Source organism: Hyperoodon ampullatus (genome assembly GCF_949752795.1).
Source record: "Hyperoodon ampullatus genome assembly, chromosome: 19".
Lineage (NCBI taxonomy): Eukaryota > Metazoa > Chordata > Mammalia > Artiodactyla > Ziphiidae > Hyperoodon > Hyperoodon ampullatus.
In genome coordinates this window covers 47,800,468-47,820,479 of record NC_136932.1, presented here as the reverse complement: position 1 = coordinate 47,820,479, position 20,012 = coordinate 47,800,468, and the positions used below count along the sequence as shown (strand labels likewise).

Genomic DNA, 20,012 nt, shown 5'->3' with positions numbered 1-20,012 from the left:
CATTGATTTACACCCACGTACTGTCTGTGGACTGTGGCCTGACACTTAGTCGGCCTCAATAAACCATTAGTTCCTCCCTCCTCCTCCAAAGGGGTCCCCCTTGGTAGGGTGATTAACTGAAACTTATTTAAGCTCAGTATTATCTTAGCCAGACCGTTGCATTTTTGTCATTTTTCCTTTGAATGTGGATTGAAAATGTTTTCTCTCCTTGTTTAAAGGAATTTCAGGCATTGGCAGTTAAGGCAGAGGATGTGAATGGTGTGTTTGTATGGGGCACCTTCATGCATGGGGTTGGGGGCAGATAGGCCTGCTTGAATCAAGGTAAACTTTATTCAGCTTTTTGAGGGCCTCATAGTCAGAAGGGAGATTATACTCCTGCAGGCCCTGCCCTATTGCTCAGCCCAGTCGATCCCTGCTGAAGTTTCTGGAAAGCTTAGAACTGCTGACACCAAAGGAACCTGTTATTGGCCGGCTTTTAACAGTCTCTAGAGCCCAGTCTCATGTGGTGCCCGGGTCTGCTAGCAACCTCCCCCTTCCAGGCCTCTCCCTGATTTCCTGTCTTGAACATTCCTGCTTTCCCTTGCTTCTAAGATTTCCCAATTTTACTATTTTTTAAACCATATTTTTCTCTCTGTTTATGAGTCTGTTTCTGTTTTGTAGATAGGCTCATTTGTACCGTATTTTAGATTCCACATATAAGTGATATCATATTAAACCCTAGCTTTTAGTTTGTAGAGGGAGGATCGCATGAAGTCAGGGAGACATATCTGCTTTGGGATGTTCACATATAATAGCTATTCCTCCTAGATAACCTAAGGAATATTCCTTAGACTTTTTTTTCCTGTCCATATCCTTCTGTCTTAAACTGCTTTTCTAAAATGTAAGGACAGTTCTGCTCGCCTGTGGTCTGTGTGAATGATGCTGATTGTTTCATACAGCCCTATTCCATTCAGATGGTACTTACAGTACTTGGTATCGTTGGGAATGCACAGTTTAAGAAAAAGAGAAAACTAGAATCTTATCTAACCATAGAATAGGCAGTTTATAAATTATAAAGTATAAGAAAGATCCTGACTGCTGTGGAATATAGGAGAAGGAAGAGTTACTTCTAGATGAGGGGTTGGTGAAGGCTTTATCTCAGGTAGGGCTGAAAAGGAAAGTTCAGGTAGAGAAACAAAGCAAGAACCAAAGATGTGGAGGAGAAAAAAATATAAAGAACAGGAAGTAATGAGTGTGAATGGGTTTTATAGAGATGGGAGTATAGTCAGAACCCCAGAAAAGTACGACATTCTTGTGGACAGTCTGTGTATATATTTATTTCTTTTTCAATTTCTCAAAGACTTGCCCCATCGGAGCTCACTTGTGCCCATATATAAGGAGGACATTTGATACCACATACAGAGGTCTTTTTCTTTTTTCCTTTTTCCAACAAAAGTCTTCACCAAGTAAAACCAAGTCAGGTTCACATTTCATAGTCTTGGGAGTCATGCTCTGCATTTGACTTTTCATGAATTCACTAGTTGAGCTAGGCTACAAAACCAGCTCACATTTGTCGAACCCTACTGTGTGTTACTTCTTAAGTATTGAGTTAATGTCTATAAATCCTCATTACATGCTCAGGAGGTAGACACATTTTATAGATGAGGAAACTGAGATGTAAAAAGATTAAACCACCTGCCTGAGGTTGTACAGATTCTTTTTTTTTTTTTTTTTTTTGCGGTACGCGGGCCTCTCACTGTTGTGGCCTCTCCCGCTGCAGAGCACAGGCTCCGGACGCGCCCGCTCAGCGGCCATGGCTCACGGGCCCAGCCGCTCCGTGGCATGTGGGATCTTCCCGGACCGGGGCACGAACCCGTGTCCCCTGCATCGGCAGGCGGACTCTCAACCACTGTGCCACCAGGGAAGCCCCAGATTCTTAATAGTAATGCTGAGATTCAAATCCTAGCAGTCTAGCCCTGTAGGACTCTGCTTGGACTTAGAGTGAGTTGGAAGGCCATTGGAGGACATTGAGCAAATGAATGATGTGATCTGACATAGGTTTTACAAGTCATTTTGGCTGCTGGGTGGAAAATAGTCTGTACAGCGGTACAGGCTGGAAGGAGACCATTTAGGAGGCTGGAGAGGAGAAGCAAAAATATTACCAGAAATGAAGGGAAAGCTGTATTCAGAATTCCAGTATTAATCTTGGTGACGGCTAGTGGTGGCTTGGACCAGGATGGAGCAGTTGAGGTAATGATAAGTGGTCAGAATCTGGATTTATTTTGAAGGAAGAATTGACGGGATTTATTGACAGGTTGGTTGTGATGTATGAAAAAGGAGTCAAGTGTAACCTCAGGATCTTTGGAGTAAGTAACTTAGGGTAGAATTGTCATTTACTGAGGTAGGTAAGGCCTTATGAGGAGCCTATTTATGGGTGAATATCAGTTCTTTCACAGATTAATTTGAGTTCCTTATTAGACATATAAGTGAAAATGTGGGGTAGACAGATATACAAATCGGGAGTTCAGTGGAAAAGACCAGACTGGAGATATTAATTTGAGAGTTTTTAACGTACAGATGTGTGTTTAGAGCTGTGAGACTGCATGAGATTAGCCAGGGAATGAGTATAGGGAGAGGACACTGGAGAACTCTTTAACATTTAGCTTTTGGGGAGGAAAGAACCAGCAAAGGATTCTGAGGAGGAGTAGCAAGTGAGGTAGATGGGAAAAGTGGGAAAATGTGGTGTCCTTGAAGCCAAGCAAAGGAAGTGTTTCCAAGAGGAAGTAGCGATCAATTATGTCAAATGTTGCTGACCCAACAGATAAGAAAAGGACTGAGAATTGACCTTTGGGTTTGCAGCGTGGACATGGATTGGTGACCCTGACATGAACAGTTTCAGGGGAGCTGTGGTGGAGGGAAGCTTGATTAGAGTGGGTTCAAAAGAGAGATGGGATCTTTGGGGACCAGTAGATGCATAGTTGCACCATAGTTCTGAATTTTTCCACTACTGGAAACTTTTTGGAGAAATAAAGAGGTGGGGAGTAGGGACCCATAAGTACTTTTTCAACAGAACTAAGAAATACAGAAAACTCAAATCAGCTGTAAAGGCCCCCTAAGACACATCTAGGCTGGAAATCATGAGTTTGCTGGCCAGTCTCAGAAATCTCCAAATATTCAGTCCCAGAAGGAGAAGACTCTACCCTAAGGCTATAAACAGGGCCAGGACTGAACAGTGCTTGAGTGTTCTTGAGGAAGCAGAGAGAAAAGGTGGGAAAAATGTCCAGGGGAGTCACAGTGCATCATCTTAGGAAGCAAGGGACTGTGTCCCTTGGTGACAGTGGAGAGTAGTTTATAAGCAGCCTTTGAAGAGAACTGAGGTCTGGCAATAGAAGCTCTTTTGAACCAGATTAGGTTTTGAGTGTCAAAGGAGATGTGGCTTCACAGAAGAGCCATATTATAAGGCAGTACCTTCCTATAGCAATGGGGGACAGGCTGTAGAGCCGTAAATCTGAAAGTCACCCTTCATTTAGGTTTTTTTTTTTTTTTTTTTTTTTTCTGGCCACACTGAGTGGCATGTGGGATCTTGGTTCCACAACCAGGGATCAAACCCAGGCCCACAGCAGTGAAAGCACTGAGTCCTAACCATTGGACTTGCAGGGAATTGCCATCTTCATTTAGTTTTTTAAAAAATGGCTTCCATCAGTGTTTTGCAATTTTTTTCTTGTCTTATTACACTGGCTAGGAAGTATAATTTTGAATAGCAGTGTTGAAAGCAGACCTCCTTGTCTTATTCCAGATCTTAGCCGGAATATATTCAGTCTTTCACATTAAGTATGATGCTAGCTGTAGGGTGTTTTTGTAGACACCCTCTATCAGGTTAAGGAAGTTCCCTTCTATTCTTAGTTTGCTGAGAGTTTTATCTATAAATGGATGTTTAATTTTGTCAACTTATTTTTATATATCAAGATAATCATATGGTTTTTCTTCTGTTGATATGGCTACAATGATAGATTTTTAAACATTGGATCAGCTTTGCATTCCCATGAGAAACCCCACTTGACCATGTATTATTCTTTATATATGTTGCTAAATTTAACTTTTATATTTTTTTTGAGGATTTTTATGTCTCTTCAGAAGAGAGATATCTGTCTGTTTTTTCTTACGATGTCTTTGGTATCAGGGTAATTGCTAGCCTCATAAAGTGAGGTGGGAAGTATTTCTTCCTCTTATATTTCTCAGAACTGTTTGTGAGAATTGGTATTATTTCTTAAATGTTTGGTAGAGTTCACCAATGAATTTGCTATCCTATAATTTTTTTTGTTGGAAGATTTTCAATTTTATAATAGATATAAGACTATCAGTTTCATTTTAAGAGAGGATAAAAGCTATTTTAGGATTTGTATAGTAAGGAGTATATTTCTATATCAAAAATCCTTGTTTACTATGACTTATAAGGCATCCCTTCCTTCTCTTTCTTTTTCCTGACAAGTCAAGCTGTGCTATGACTCTCTTTTTTGACATATGGCTTATTCTTTATTCCTTGGGCTAGTTTCCTGTTAGTGACACAGGCCAACTAGCTGTGTTCCTGGAAGCACTTGCAGTCTTCCCAGCAGTGTGTGAGGGTCCTGACTGATGTCATTGCATCCTTGTCAGTATTAAGTATTACTGTTTTTACCTAATTTGTAGCTGTAGGACATAATAACATTTTCATTTTCTTTCTTATATTTATCATAAAGTTGGATATTTTTCATAATATATTATGATATATTAGCCAAGCAACTGAATTTTTGGATCTTTGCTCCAGGTGTTCATTGTGAGAAGAAGGAAGTTTGAGATTATATGAGAATTTGCCACTTAAATCCAGTCAGTTAGCCAAAGTGCCAGAGTAGTAGGAATAGATTAGCTTTCTTTCTGCCATCGAAATTTTTCCTTTTTGTTCTGAACCATGTTCTTTCTCAGAATACTTTACCTTTGAGAAAAATTATCACCTAGAACTTTCTACATGACTATGCAATGGATGCGTTCCTACCAACTTGTGCATAAATTGATTTTTTTAATTAATTGTATCTCCGAGGTCACTGTACCCTACTATGAATTATTTTGTATACCATTTTTCTTTTTTTGTATACTTTTTATATTTGGATGATTTATGGCAGAGTTTCTTATAGGACTTGTTTATGTGAGAGAACCACTTGGGTAGTTTTTTAGGAAATAATGTCCTGACTACTTGTCTTACAATTTAAAAATTCAAAGATTTTAGGGACTTACCTGGCGGGAAGTCCAGTGGTTAGGACTTGAAGCTTTCGCTGCCGGGTCCCCAGGTTCAACCCCTGGTCAGGGAATTAAGATCCCACAAGCCGTGCAGTGTGGCCAAAGGGGGGAAAAATTAGAAGATTTTAAACTTCCATTCTATTTCTTAATGAGCTGTGAAAATACTTCTGTGTTAAGGCAAATTAGCTCTTTACTTTTGTGGTTCATTTTATATTCAGAGAAACTTTTATAAGCTTTTAATGCCAGGCTTGTCTTATTTATCAAATGCTGTCTTCAAGTAAGATGATTTTAGGAACAATTTTGTGATTTATTCAAATAAGGAGTTTTTTTCCCTTCTTCCCAGGATTTTAGTTAATTTCAAGAACTTTTACTTGCATTAATTATTTATTTAAAAAGTTTAATCACAGAAAAAAACATGCACTTGCAATGAGCTAGCCAAACTCAAGGTTGAGAGCACAGTCCTCCAAAAGATTGCCCTCACTTCAGATACCAGCTGCAAGTTCAGGGGTCCCCAGGGTCAACGCTCAGGTTTTATAATTTGCTAGGATGACTCACAGAACTTAAGAAAGCACTTCACTGGACTTCCCTGGTGGTCGGGTGGTTAAGACTCTGCTCTCCAATGCAGGAGGCTCGGGTTTGATCCCTGGTCAGGGAACTAAGAGCCCGCATGCTACAACTAAAAGAGCCCGCCTGCTGCAACTAAGACCTGGCTCAGCTAAATAAACAACTATTAAAAAGAAAGGGGCTTCCCTGGTGACACAGTGGTTGAGAGTCCGCCTGCCGATGCAGGGGACACAGGTTCGTGCCCCAGTCCGGGAAGATCCCACATGCCGCGGAGTGGCTGGGCCCGTGAGCCATGGCCGCTGAGCCTGCACGTCTGGAGCCTGTGCTCTGCAACGGGAGAGGCCGCAACAGTGAGAGGCCAGCGTACCGCAAAAAAAAACAAAAAGAAAGAAAGCACTTCACTTATTTTTATTATTATTATTTTTTTACATCTTTATTGGAGTATAATTGCTTTACAATGGTGTGTTAGTTTCTGCTTTATAACAAAGTGAATCAGTTATACATATACATATGTTCCCATAAGCACTTCACTTATGATTACAGTTTTATTATAGCAGAAGGATATATAAATCAGAACCTGCCAAAGGGAGGAACTCATAGTGTGAGATCTGGGAGGATTCCAAAGACAAAGCATACATCTCAGGGATGCAAGGCCTTTTGGCATGACAGTACTCAGAGTATTATGAACCAGGAAAGCTCACTCAAGCTTTGGTGTCCAGAGTTTTTATTGGGATTTTATTGTGGAGGCATGGTTGATGAAATCATTCCCCACTTAACTCAGTATGCACCTCCCCTGCCCTCCTAGGAGAATGGGCTGACATCATGTAGCTCAAAGCCTCAACCCTGTAATCATATGATTGGTCTTTCTGGGGTGGTCTGTTCCCACCCTGAGCCATCTTGTTAGCATAAACTGTCTAGGGGCCCACCTTGAGCACCTCATTAGCATAAACTATCAAATGTGGTCTGAGGGACCCACCATGAATAACAAAGACACTCCTATCACTTGGGAAATTGCAGTGGTTTAAAGGTTACCTCCCAGGATCAAGCCAAATTTTTCATTACACAATACTAAAACAAGTAACTGCTGTCCTCCATCTATAATTAATAATATCAGCAGGTTTTTATTTTTTAGGAAACAACATTAGGGATGTTAGGGATAAAATTCAGGTATCTTGTGTTTCCCACATCTCTCTCTCTATGTATATATTTATCCATTAGTATTTTGTGTATTTTTAATATCTTTATAAACATGATTTCAGACTTACAGAAGAATTGCAAGAATAGTACAGAGAATTCCCAAATACCTTTCACCCAGATGCCTCAATATTTGCTTCATCATTTTTCTCGCTACCTTTTTTTTTTTCTTTTGACTGCACCACGTGGCATGCGGGATCTTCCCCAACCAGGGATTGAACCCATGCCCCCTGCAGTGGAAGCATGGATTCTTAGCCACTGGACCACCAGGGAAGTCCTCTACTTTTTCTTCCCAAATCATTTTCAGTGAGTGTTTTGTAAAGAGAGATTATCAAAATCAGAAAATTAACATTGATATACTATTATCTAACCTACAGACCTTACCAGATTTAGTTGTCCCAATTAATGTCCTTTGCAGAAAAAAAAGATCTTGGATCATGTGTTATATTCATTTGTTATGTCTCTTTTAATCTGGAACAGTTTCTCTGTCTCTTTTAAATTTTATGATATTGGCATTTTTTAAGAGTACAGGTCTGGTATTTTATAGAATATCCCTCAATTTGGGTTTGTCTGTTTCCTGGTGGTTAGATTCAGGTTATGCATCTTCAGCAGAAATATTATAGAAGTAATATTGTGTTCTTCTCAGTGCCTTGAATTCTTTTGTATATATACCCAGAAGTGGGATTGCTGGATCATGTGGTGGTTCTATTTTTAATTTTGTGAAGAACCTCCATACTGTTTTACATAGTGGCTGAACAAATTGACATTCTCACCAACAGTGCTGGTGCTTCGTTTAGGATTTTTACATCTATTGTCAGCAGAGTTGTTGGCCTGTAGTTTTGTTTTCTTGTAGTGTCTTTCTCTGACTTCGGTTTCAGGATAATGTTAGCCTCATAAAATAAGTTTGGAAGTATTCCCTCCTCTTTAGTTTTTTTTGAAGAGTTTGAGAAGGTTTGTTATTTATTCTTCTTTAATCATTTGGTAGAATTCACCAGTAAGGCCACTTGGTCCTCGGCTGTTTACTGATGGTCCTGGGATGTTGTTGATTACTGATCCAATCTACTTTCTAGTTGTAAGTCTGTTTAGATTTGCTGTTTCTTTATGATTCAGTCTTGGTAGGTTGTATATTCATAGAAATTTATCCATTTCTTCTAGATTATCCAATTTCCTAGTATATATTATTCATAAGCCTCTTATAATCCTTTTTATTTCTCTGGCATTGGTTGTAATGTATCCTCTTTCATTTCTGACTTTATTTGTATGTTATCTTTCTTTTTCTTAGTTAATCTAGCTAAGTCTATCAATTTTGTTGCTCATTTCAAAAAACCAACATAGTTTGGTTGATTTTTTTTCTTTTTTTCAAATAAATTTATTATTTATTTATTTATTTATGGCTGCATTGGGCCTTCGTTGCTGTGCGCAGGCTTCCTCTAGTTGTGGCGAGTGGGGGCTACTCTTCGTTGTGGTGCCCAGACTTCTCATTGCAGTGGCTTCTCTTGTTGCAGAGCACGGGCTCTAGGCACGTGGGCTTCAGTAGTTGTGGTGCGTGGGCTCAGTAGTTGTGGCTCGCAGGCTCTAGAGTGCAGGCTCAGTAGTTATGGTGCACGGGCTTAGTTGCTCCGTGGCATGTGGGATCTTCCCGGACCAGGGCTCGAACCTGTCTCCTGCATTGGCAGGCAGATTCTTAACCACTGCACCACCGGGGAAGCCCATGTTTCACTGATTTTTTCATAATGATGTGCTTTGATTCCTTTCTCGTGTTCTTTAGTGTATCTTCTATGAGTATTTTCTTTGTAGTTATCCTAGGGCTTACATAAAACATCTTGTAGTTATAACAATCTATTTTAAGCTGATAGCAACTTAGCATCAATTGAATACATATACTCAACACTTTTACTTCTTCCTCCTCCGCACTTATTATTGATGTCACAAGTTACATAGTTTTTATATTATGTATTCATTGACATATTTTTATAGTTATTTTTTTACGCTTTTGTCTTTTAATTTCTACACCAAAATGAAAAGCGATTTATGTACCACTGTTAAAGTATTACAGTATTTATTTGCCTATATATTTACTTTTACCAGTGAGCTTTATATTTTCACATACTTTCATGTTGTGTTTAGTGTCTTGTTGTTTTAACTTGAAGACCTCCTTCTAGCGTTTCTTATAAGGCAGGTTTAGTGGTGTGAACTCCCTCAGCTATTGTTTATGTAGGAATGTGTTTATTTTTTCCTCATTTTTAAAGGACAGTTTTGCTGAATGTTGTATTTTTGGTTGGTAGGTTTTTTTCTTTAAGGACTTTGAATATATCATCTCACTCCTTTCTGGCCTGTAAGATTTCTCCTTAGAAATACACTGTTAGTCTTATGTGAGTTCCATTGTACATGACAAGTCACTTTTCTCTTGCTGTTTTCAAAATTCTCAGTCTTTGACTTTTGACAATTTGATTGTAATGAGTTTCAGTGTGATTCCTTTCTTCCAAAGAGGTTCATCCTCTTTTAGGCTTCTTGAATCTGAAAGTCCATTTCCTTCCCCAAATTAGGGGAATTTTTAGCCATTATTTCTTTAAACATTCTGCCCCTTTTCCTCTCTCTTCTCTCCTAAGTCTCTTAGAATTTCTTCACTCTCATTCTTTTTTCCTTTTGTTCTTCTGATTGTGTTATTTCAAACGACCTGTCTTCAAGTTTGATGTTTCTTTCTTCTGCTTAAGTGTGATATTGAATTCCTCTCATGAACTTTTCAGTTATTATATTCTTCAGTTCCAAAATGTGTTTAGTTTTTTAAAAAATTTTCTGTCTCTGTAGGTTTTCTAACTTTGTTCATGCCTCATTTTCTTGAGCCTGTAGAGCATCTTTATGATGGATATTTTGAATTGTCTGTCAGATAATTCATATACCTCTATTTCATTAGGATAATTTTCTGAAGATCTTTTCTTTTTTTTTTTTTTTTTTTTTTGTCTGAGCCAGGTTTCCCTGTTTCTTCATGTTCCATAATTTTGTGTTGGGATCTGCACATATGGAAAAACAGCCACCTTTCCAAATCTTTATGGCCTTGCTTCATACAGGAGAAGACCCTCACACATGAACCCAGCTAAAGATCCGGGGGGCCTCTGAAACCTTTTCTGGCGGGATGTGACTTCTCTGGGCTTGTGTGTGCAATTTCTCAATTAGAGAGGCTTGATGGTTTTTTAGAGGCTCATAATCTTTTGCTCCCTCTGGTGCCTGTTTGTGGCACTGCAAGTTCTCTGGTGCTACAGCAGCAGGGTGCCTTTGCTCTCTCTTGGAATCAGGGGCCACCAGGCATCCAGAGTATGCTGGCTCCCCATGAGGTGAGACAGATAGCATTCCCTTGAGCAGCCCTGTGAAAAGCTAGCACACCAGAAGCAAATTTTCCTCTTCTCCTTCCCTCCCATGCCAAATTGCACTGCCTGCAGGATGCCACCCCTCACTTTTCTTTGGTCTTTGCAGCATTCAGGCAGGCATCCATGCTATGCCAGTTCTGTCAGTGCTCCAAATGAGGCATGTCAGAAACCCCTCCTTCAGGCAACCTTCCAAAGAGTTAGAATGCTGGAGGCACACTCCACTCCTGTGATTCCTTTCTGAAGGAAAAGTCAGGAGTTGGGCTGTTCTTGCCTGGCACCAAACTGTGGTAGCTTGGAACAGGGGTTGACGTGGGGCAAGTGAAATTGCTCTTCTTATCCATTTCAGTGCAGCTGTTTTCAGCTTTGTGCTCCTTTGGGACTTTTTAACTGGATTCTGGAAACCTCATAAAGGTATTTTGGTCTGCATATCGTTTTGAAAGTGGTGTTTCTGTGGTAGAATGAGTCCTAGGACATACAGTTCTGCTGTATTTGCTGACATCGTTCTCCTCCTCCCCGTACTTCTTTATGCTGCTGGTTTAGAAGTGAAATAAATGACTTAAGAAACCCACCCACATGTTTATTATGAACCTGTATGTTTGCCACTTTACAAAGAAAAATATTTTGAGGCCACGTTGAGTATAAATAATTTCATCTTCCCTTGATAAATCTACATTCTGCTCCTTACTAATTTTTCTTTTCCTGTCCTTGCAAAGTCTGGCTTTCTGGAATGCAGGGAAAGATGACCCTGGTAATAGGGATGTAGATTGACCTTTATATCTAAGTTTCCCATTTCTAGAGTACGTGATGATTTTTTTTTTTTTTTTTTTTTTTTTTTTTGCGGTACGCGGGCCTCTCACTGTTGGGGCCTCTCCCATCGTGGAGCACAGGCTCCGGACGTGCAGGCTCAGCGGCCATGGCTCACGGGCCCAGCCGCTCCGCAACATGTGGGATCCTCGCGGACCGGGGCATGAACCCGTGTCCCCTGCATCGGCAGGTGGACTCTCAACCACTGCGCCACCAGGGAAGCCCGATGATGTATTATTTGAGACTAAAACACAAAAGGAAATGCTTCAACTTTCTATGTATGAAGTTCTGCAACCAAAATATGTCCATAACTATATTATCCTCTTTTTAAAAAGATGATAATGTCTGTTTTTAAATTCTTGATAAATGGTAATCTAATCATTGCATAGACTCTCATACTGAAGGTTTAGGTGATGGCAGTAATGGTCACATTCATTATAATGGCAAATATGACACATTTTCTATACGTCTAGAGCCAGAATATAGAATAGAAATGTGCTCTCATAGTTATAGTTAATGTAGACTCTGCAGTCAGAATGCCTGAGTTCATGTCCTAGTTCCACCACTCAGCTAGGTGATCAGCATCAGTTTATTTTACCTTATTTTTTCTTTTGTGCCTCAGTTTCCTCAGGTATAAACTGGGTATGATACTAATAGCACCTACATCATGGGTTGTTATGTGAATTGAATGAGATGATTTATAGATAGATAAATAGACACAAAGTTTTTAGAACAGTGCCTGGAATTTAGGAAGTCCTGCCTGAATCATTGTTAGCTATTCTTAAGAGTAATTGTGATGAGATGGCTCTTTTTAAGCATTAGATATCACGTTAAGTAAAAAAGATTAAATGACCTTTCTACCTCATTGACAGAGTTGAAACTGTGGGACAGCCAGACAGAAGAGACAGTATAGGAGTGTGTGCAGAAAAACAGAATGGATATGACTCCCTGCAGCGGGATCAAGCAGTTTGCATTAGTACAAATGGTAAGAGGGAAATTACTGCTATTCTCTTTGAAATCTGTGATTCACTGTAGTAAGATTTGAATCAGTTTCAATATCACACATTTATAGCAGAAGATGAAAAAGTTTAGGTCTTAATGGCATATCTATGTGGCTGCTATGTACCAGGCATTATTCTATACCCTTTAAAAATAATACATTATTTAATCCTTTTAACAGCTTTTTGAAGTGAGGAGTAGTATTATATCCATTTTGTAGTTGATAAAAACAGCCACGGAGAGGTGAAGTAGCTGGCTTAAACTCACAAAGCTTGGAGGTGATTGAGCTGGGATTTTCACCAGGCGGTTTACCCCTGGATTCGGTGTGCCTGGGTGATCTGAATTCAACATAGATTAGACAACATAAATTCGGCATAGATTAGGGAAACGGGGAGAGAGTTTACATCTGTAGTGTTCTTTGGTCCCTTACTTTGCAGTAATCACACTTTTAAAAATCACTACCAAGATGTATTAATATTTTACTGTGTGGGTCAAACAGTAGGTAGCACAAGATTCTTGTTTATTCCATGTGAAACAATCTTGTTGTTCCACAGGATGTAATTTTATAAAGGAGTCAAGTTTCTTTTGATGCCATCCATATGGGAAACTCATGGTCTGTATTTCAAAAGAGTGGAACCCTGGACCAGAAATCTAAAATGTTATTAAAGCTTTAACTTCTTCTTCTGCCTTGGGGATGGGGGTTAATTAACATATTTAACTGCATTATCTTTGACCAGTTGGCATTCCAAAATGTTTTCTTTATCTGAATTAGGAAATTAGCTGTATTACCAATAATCTAGAATCTTGTTTCCATTCTTAGTTATTGCTCACATAAGAATGACTCTTTACCTTAACATTTTAGGTGCAGTTTTTGTAAATGGAAAAGAAATGACTAATCAGTTGCCCGCAGTTACTTCTGGGTCCACTGTCACATTTGACATTGAAGCTGTGACTCTAGGATCCAGCAATAATAACGAAGGCGGAAACATCAAGCTTCGAGTAACTATTAGCTCAAATAACAGAGAAGTGGTGTTTGATTGGTTGCTCGATCAGTCTTGTGGTTCTCTTTACTTTGGATGCTCGTTTTTCTATCCTGGGTGGAAAGTGTTGGTATTCTAGATTTTCAGATGATTGGCTTTGGGTTTGCAGGGGTTTCACATAGCTTTCCTCAGCCCAGTTCAGTTGTCATTGGTTTAAAAAATGGTTAGATTCATCTCTCAGTTAAGTCATTGGAAACAAATTATTTACTGGATTTATTTTCCAATATCTTAGCAATAAGAGGCGTGAATATTGTGGACAAAACAGTAATGCAGTCCATTTTATTTTTAGCATAGTGTTAATTGGAATATCACATCACAATAAAAATCAAATTGGCTTTTAAAAGTATGAGGTGATACAGACAGCCCTATGTACCTTTCCACTGTACTTCTTTTTAAAGTTGGCTGTAAGAACACAAAAATGTAACGTTAACATTTTTTTTAATTAAATCTTTATCTTTTAAAGATCCAAGGCCATCCAAGACTTTAGAATGAATAGGCAAGAATAGACCAGGTAGAATGTGCCACCATGTATGCTGTAATCTTGTGTGTTCTCCACAGGAGTGTTGAATATGCTCTTCATATTCAGGGATTTGTAAGCAGTATTGAATTTTATCTCATGTTCAGTAATCTTTAAGTCCCCAAAGCATGATAATTTTTGCATTTTTAAAAATTACTGAGCAAATGTCTACAACAGGCAAGGTGTTTTCTTTTGTTCTTTCCTTGCAGTTCAATTCACGATAGGTTAGAGGGTTTTTACAGGGTAAAACTACTTATGGAAGTAGTATGCACAGCAGTGTTAGCCATGTCCCATGTTTGAAATATGCACAGGTGCATATCCAGCCTCAGTGACGTGCATGTTGTTCTTCCTAGGGTCTGAGCTGCAGTCCAGTTTCATGTCAGCTTCATAAATGGTCTTTTAGTGGACCAAACAAATGTAGGGTAAATACTTGACCTATTTTTTGGAAAACTTAAATTTGTTTAAAATATTTATTTGAAGGACTTAGGATGTAAAAATGATTATCTTGCTATATAACAGCTTAAGATCTTTTTTCTTTAATGTGAATTTTTTTTTTTCATTTTTAACAGAAAAGTGGAAAAGCAAGTTTGATATTTTTGTGAGATAATTTATTTGGGGATTCCAGTTCCCTATTAGACAATCATGACCTTTTCCCCTTGCCTTTTTATAAGTAAGCTGTTTTTCACTTGCTTAGTGACTGTTAAGAAGATGTGCTAGAATGTAGATGCCTCTCGTCCAACTGTCTGAAACAAAATAAAAAACTAAAAGGTATATGTGTGTATTTTTTTCTTTCATGAGATTTAATTCAGATTTAATTTTTTAAGTAGAGGGAGAAAAGTCATCTTCACTTTTAAGTGGGAGGATCCATATATATATAAAATGAGTAAGTTATATATACATATATAACATATATATTGGCAAGACTGTACTCCCTCCAAAGGGTCTAGGGGAGAATCCTTGTCTCTGGAAGTTTCTGGTGGCCGCAGGCATTCCCTGACTTGTTGCTGCATAACTCCAGTCTCTGTCTTCCCATGGCCTTTGGGCTTTGTTTTTAGCTGGGCCGCACAGCTTGTGGGATCTTAGTTCCCCTACCAGGGATTGAACCTTTGGCCGCAGCAGTCCTAACTAATCCCTGGACCACCGGGGAATTCCCTCCTTTGGTCTCTTAAAAGGACATTTCTCTTAGATTTAGGACCCAGTCAGATAATCCAGGATGATCTCATCTCAAGGTCCTCAGTTTATATCTTCAAAGACCCTTTTTCCAAATAAAATCACTATCACAGGTTCTGGTGTGGACATGTCTTTTTGTGGGCCACCATCATTCAACCCTGACGATGGTGTTTGGCTGGAGTGGAGTGGTGGTTGGCTGTAAGTTTGTCTTGCTAGGCTGCCCCTTTCCTGGTCCTTTGGCTACAGAGAGCAGGCTTTTGTTGGGGCTTTTTTGTCTGTGTCTGTTGGTATTTCCATGTTGCTGGCTTCTTCAGCCCCAAGTCGGAGATACATAAGACAACAGAACCCTAGGAATGCACAGTACTGAGTTCCTTGAGTTTTGAGGTCCCTCGGCCATCTGTCAGAATCTTCTTATGTTTGTTTTATATTTTTTCCAGGGTTTTTAGTTGTACTTAGCAGGAGGAATAGGGAAATTATGCTATTCCATCTTCTCAGAAGCATGAATTCTGAAGCTATATAATAGATTTTAATATCAAAACAAAAATAGAAGTAGAGATGAAAGGTAAATACATCTCTTTATGAGGGGTTTTCCTGCAGAGGGAGCAGAGTGAGCATCTAGCTCCTGTGTTAAATATGAAGGATTTAGTTCAAGAAGTGAGATTTATTCAATTATTGAGAACTATTGTGACAACTGTGATTGACGGTCACACACTCATTTAGGTATCTCCTAAACTGGTTCAGAACTTTCCATATGTATGTAAATCAACTAGTGTCAGAATGGATAGTTTGCTCAGCTCAAATCTACTGCTGCATTACTTGTTTCCTGTGTCCCATGTCTTCCTCCTTCTTGGATTATTCCTTTATTTTAGTGGAGCACTTCCTCCATTTCCTGAGAAAGGGTGCCCAAGAGGTAAATATTTTGAAAGGTGGAGGTCTGAAAATCTCTTTATCCTACATTTGACTGTGACTCATTAAGAATTCTAGGTTGGAGATCATTTCCCCTCAGAATTTGAATGCATTGCTCTGTTGTCACCTAGGATACAACCAAAAGTTGATGCCGTTCTGGTGCCCATTCGTTTGTAGGTTGTATGTTTTTTCTCTTTGGAAGACTGTGGTATCTTCTCTTTATTCTGTCTTCCTAGGTTGGTATAACACTCAGCTACATAGCTCATTTAACTCCTGACCCTATGGGTAGATGAATTTCTGACACCTGCTTTAAACCCACTAGATTATAAATTCCTTGAGCTTTTGTATCTTCTGTAGCAATTATTCTCAATCCTGCTTGCATGTTAGAATTTCCTGGAGAGCTTTTAAAAATAGCAAAAATTCTGATTTAATTGGTACTAGTGGCACTCACTTTTTTTTTTTTTAAGAAATGAAATTATTCTATTATGAAGGCAGATTTGGGAGTAACTGCTCCAAAGTAACCAAAAGTCCAGTCTCTGTAGTAATTTTTTTGGTAAATCTAGATTTTATTTGAAAGACTCTCCTTTATTCTGAAATTATCCTTCTTGCTCTTTTTGTACTGTGTCCTTCTATAACATGAAAGTGACAGTAGATGTCAGGTTTGCTTGTTTTGTTCATAAATCTTATCTGACAAAAAGTCAAAAATTTTTTGAATGTATATTACTGGTCTATGAAATCCAAAAGTCTGGGATCTACTTATTACCCTACATTTCCTGATATATGGGCATCTGATAGATACTTTTGAACTAAAACCAGTACTTTTCTTTTTAAAAAACAAAAACCATATTCAAAATAAAACTAATCTCTCACAAAAGCCTATCTCTCATGGAATTTCATGTTGATTAAATGAAAAGTGACCTTTCTATGTCACTTCTATTCATTAGTCTTACATAAGGCAATGTTAGAAAACTTGCAGTTTTGTAGAGAATTAGACTTTGTTAATGTAATCTCAGGAGACTTCTCCATGTTCTTAAAACAGCTTGTGGAAGAGGGAGCAAGCATATGGTTTTTCTTTAGAGGTGAGAGCTGAGGATTGAAGTTGGCAAAACCGTGTGGCCATAGGGAAGGAAACAATGATGCTAACCAAGAGCAGGTTACTGTGCTAGATCCCTTGTTGAAGGGGGCATTTTAATCCCATTTTACAGTTGAAGAAACAAACTCAGTGTCATTAAGTAACTATGAGTTTTGAAGCTGCAAAGGCACCAAGGTTGGCATTCAAATCCAAGGCTATCGACTATCAGTTCTTCTACCACAATAACCCTCTGCCCACACTACCCAATGCCTCAGGGCACCAGTTGGAGATTAGACACTTGGAAATATGGCTTACTAAAACATGAGTGAATGTCTCCCTCTCTGGAATTTAAGATTCATGAGGACGGGAACAATGTCTGGCTTATTCATCTTTTGATCCTCATGCTTAGCTTAAGGCAAAGGCCACAGTAGGCGCCCAGGAAGTATTTAACGAATAAGTAAGGCTCCTTAAGGCTAATTACCCACATGGCAACCTTGGTCCTTTCCCTACAGGGCTGCACAGAAGAACCAGCCCCCAAAATGAGAATTAGGGATAGACAGAATCCATTCAGAAGAAAATCTTAGTTGAATTAGTGAAGAAGCTAAGATTTATTGGACCCCTGTTACGTTCTAGGTACTTGTATTACGTGATTCATAAATTTGTCTCAAAATATTGGGCTTCCCTGGTGGCGCAGTGGTTGAGAGTCCGCCTGCCGATGCAGGGGACACGGGTTCGTGCCCTGGTCTGGGAAGATCCCACATGCTGCAGAGCGGCTGGGCCCGTGAGCCATGGCTGCTGAGCCTGTGCATCCGGGGCCTGTGCTCCGCAATGGGAGAGGCCACAGCAGTGAGAGGCCCGCGTACCGCAAAAAAAAAAAAAAAAAAAAAAAATTTGTCTCAAAATATAAAAAGGTTTTATTCTGCTATCTGTATAACTTCACCCCTTCTCTGGAGTAATGAGCAATAAATCTAGCAGAGAGGTATATGATTGTTTAGGGACAGGAGGAGAAAGAAGTGACTGTAGTTTTGATCCATGGGGACTGGGAGAATCCTTGAAACAGGATCTGAGTCTTATTCAACTTCTCATTCCCAGTGCTTAGGACAAGTGCTGGCACACATTCACAGATGATTGACAGAACGGCTGCTAGTGGTAGCATGCTACAAGAGCAGGTGGAAGCTATTTGGGTTCTGAAAAAGAATGGGGTAGCATGGACAGAAATATGATTCCAGGAGATGGTGCACCTGCAGGTAGCCCCTGGTTGAAGCTTTGCCATGTGGATAGGATGGTAGTCAGAAATGGGAAAAGAGAACAGATGAAATATAGTAGTCCAGGAGATAGCCACCCTGTTCTCTAGAACCAACTTTATAACGTGATTCATCCATGTGACACTTAAGTAGCAATCTTGTTTGCCTAAGAATGGACTTGAGTGAATTTTTACCTCTGTATAAAAATCAACCTTACACTTGTACAAATAGTACATAGGAATAGAATATGCTCCAGAAACTGGATCGTAGACTATGTACGGAGAACACCCGAATGCATGGTGTGTACCATGCTGTACTCTGGTATCTCACCTGGTTGGAGGGGAGACTGCATACATGAGAGAGAAGACTGAAAACATAGTGAATTCAGATCAGGGAGGACGAATATGACTTTTACGCTGTCAACAACTGGGAACCATCAATGATCCGTTTTAATATGGTACTTGGTATAGTTAATAAAACCTCATGTATTTCCCCTTTTCTAAGATCAGCATACTATTTAGATTAACAAACAAAATATAAATTGAATGTTTAGAAACTATTTCTTCACAGTGAACTTCCCGTTTTACTTAATACAAATTTACTATGTTCCAATTCTGTGCTAACCACTTATCCATTTTACCTGGTTCCCAGTGAGAAATCATCCCTCTTCTTGAACTCCCTTATCTATTTTTTTAGATTTTTTAAATATAAGAACTACAGAAAATAGGCAGTACATTTAGATTTCAGAAATGGCAGTGAAAAGCCGCCTTCATACCTGTCCTTTCATCCAGCCATCTTCTCTGAAAGCAGTTGCTTTTGTGTATCCTTTGTCATATTCTATAACCCAAGCAAATATGGGCATATATTAATTTTTCAAATTTTAAAAAAATGGAACTTGTATCTTGGCATTTGTTCCACATTGGTTGAAAACAAACCTTCCCGATCCCCTTTTTATGGCTGAATATTTCCACTTATATGGATTATAACTTACTTAACCAGTCTCCTGATGACTTGTGTCTAATCTGCTCTTTTCAACAGTGGTCACAGTTTGTCAGTTTACATGTGTTCCAGTTTATCTGTAGGATTAAATTCCTGAAGATGAAATTGTTGGGGCAAAGGTTAAACGCATTGTGATTTTAATGGGGAGTACCAAATTGCTCTCTCCAGAGATGGTACTAATTTATTTTCCCACCAGAAATGTCCTGAGTACCCACTTCCCCATTTTTTAGCAACAGTATTATTAGCAAGCTAAATCCATCTGTGTTCTTGATCTCATTCCTTCCTTTTTCTGGTAACTTGCATCTTTGGTCTTCTCTGTGTCTTCCTCAGTATACTTGCTCAACCTTCCCATCCACTCTCCCCGGTCTCTTCCTTTGCCTGTTCCTTCTTCCTATGGCCCTGTTTTTCACATCTTCATGATGAACTTCTCCAACTCATTTTCCATTTACTAAGCTCATTAAACCTGTTTTCTATCACTAAACTCCCTTGAAGGTGGTATCATACTCATTTTCTGTTACAGCACTACTGTTTCCTTTTTGAAACTCTCCTCCCTTGGCTTTGTCACTGCGTATTAGTTCATTTTCATTCCTTCACACCGAAACAAACACCACTCAGTGATTACTTCTTGGGCACTTACTTCACGACAGGCAGTGTTCTAGTAGTTGGATATTTCACCTGGAGGACTACAACAGCATCCTAGTGATTCTCCCTCTGTAGAGCTTCTCCCCTCCCAAATTCTTGTAACCATGGCTCACCTATAACACAAATGGGTTTGTGTCATGTCTGTGCAGTAAATCTCCAAATACTTCCTACTGCCTGAAATCCAGTCACTTAGCATGGCACGTAAAGCCTTCAGTTCATGTGGCAAATGTCTGAACACCAACTAAG

General features: G+C 39.2%; 1 protein-coding gene across 2 annotated transcripts in view; it reads left to right on the top strand.

The window, feature by feature from the left end:
• CRLF3 (cytokine receptor like factor 3) overlaps window positions 1–13,295 on the top strand; it is a gene marked incomplete at both ends in the record, with an annotated part of 36,189 nt that extends 22,894 nt beyond the window's left edge. The window contains 2 exons of one of the 2 annotated variants that reach the window (XM_079725464.1): window positions 12,050–12,162; window positions 13,039–13,295. In XM_079725464.1, coding sequence (XP_079581590.1) covers window positions 12,050–12,162; window positions 13,039–13,295 — 370 coding nt within the window. The remainder of the gene's footprint in view (window positions 1–12,049; window positions 12,163–13,038) is intronic. The other variant, XM_079725465.1, reaches the window with a different exon arrangement.
• Between the last annotated feature and the right edge of the window lie 6,717 nt (window positions 13,296–20,012).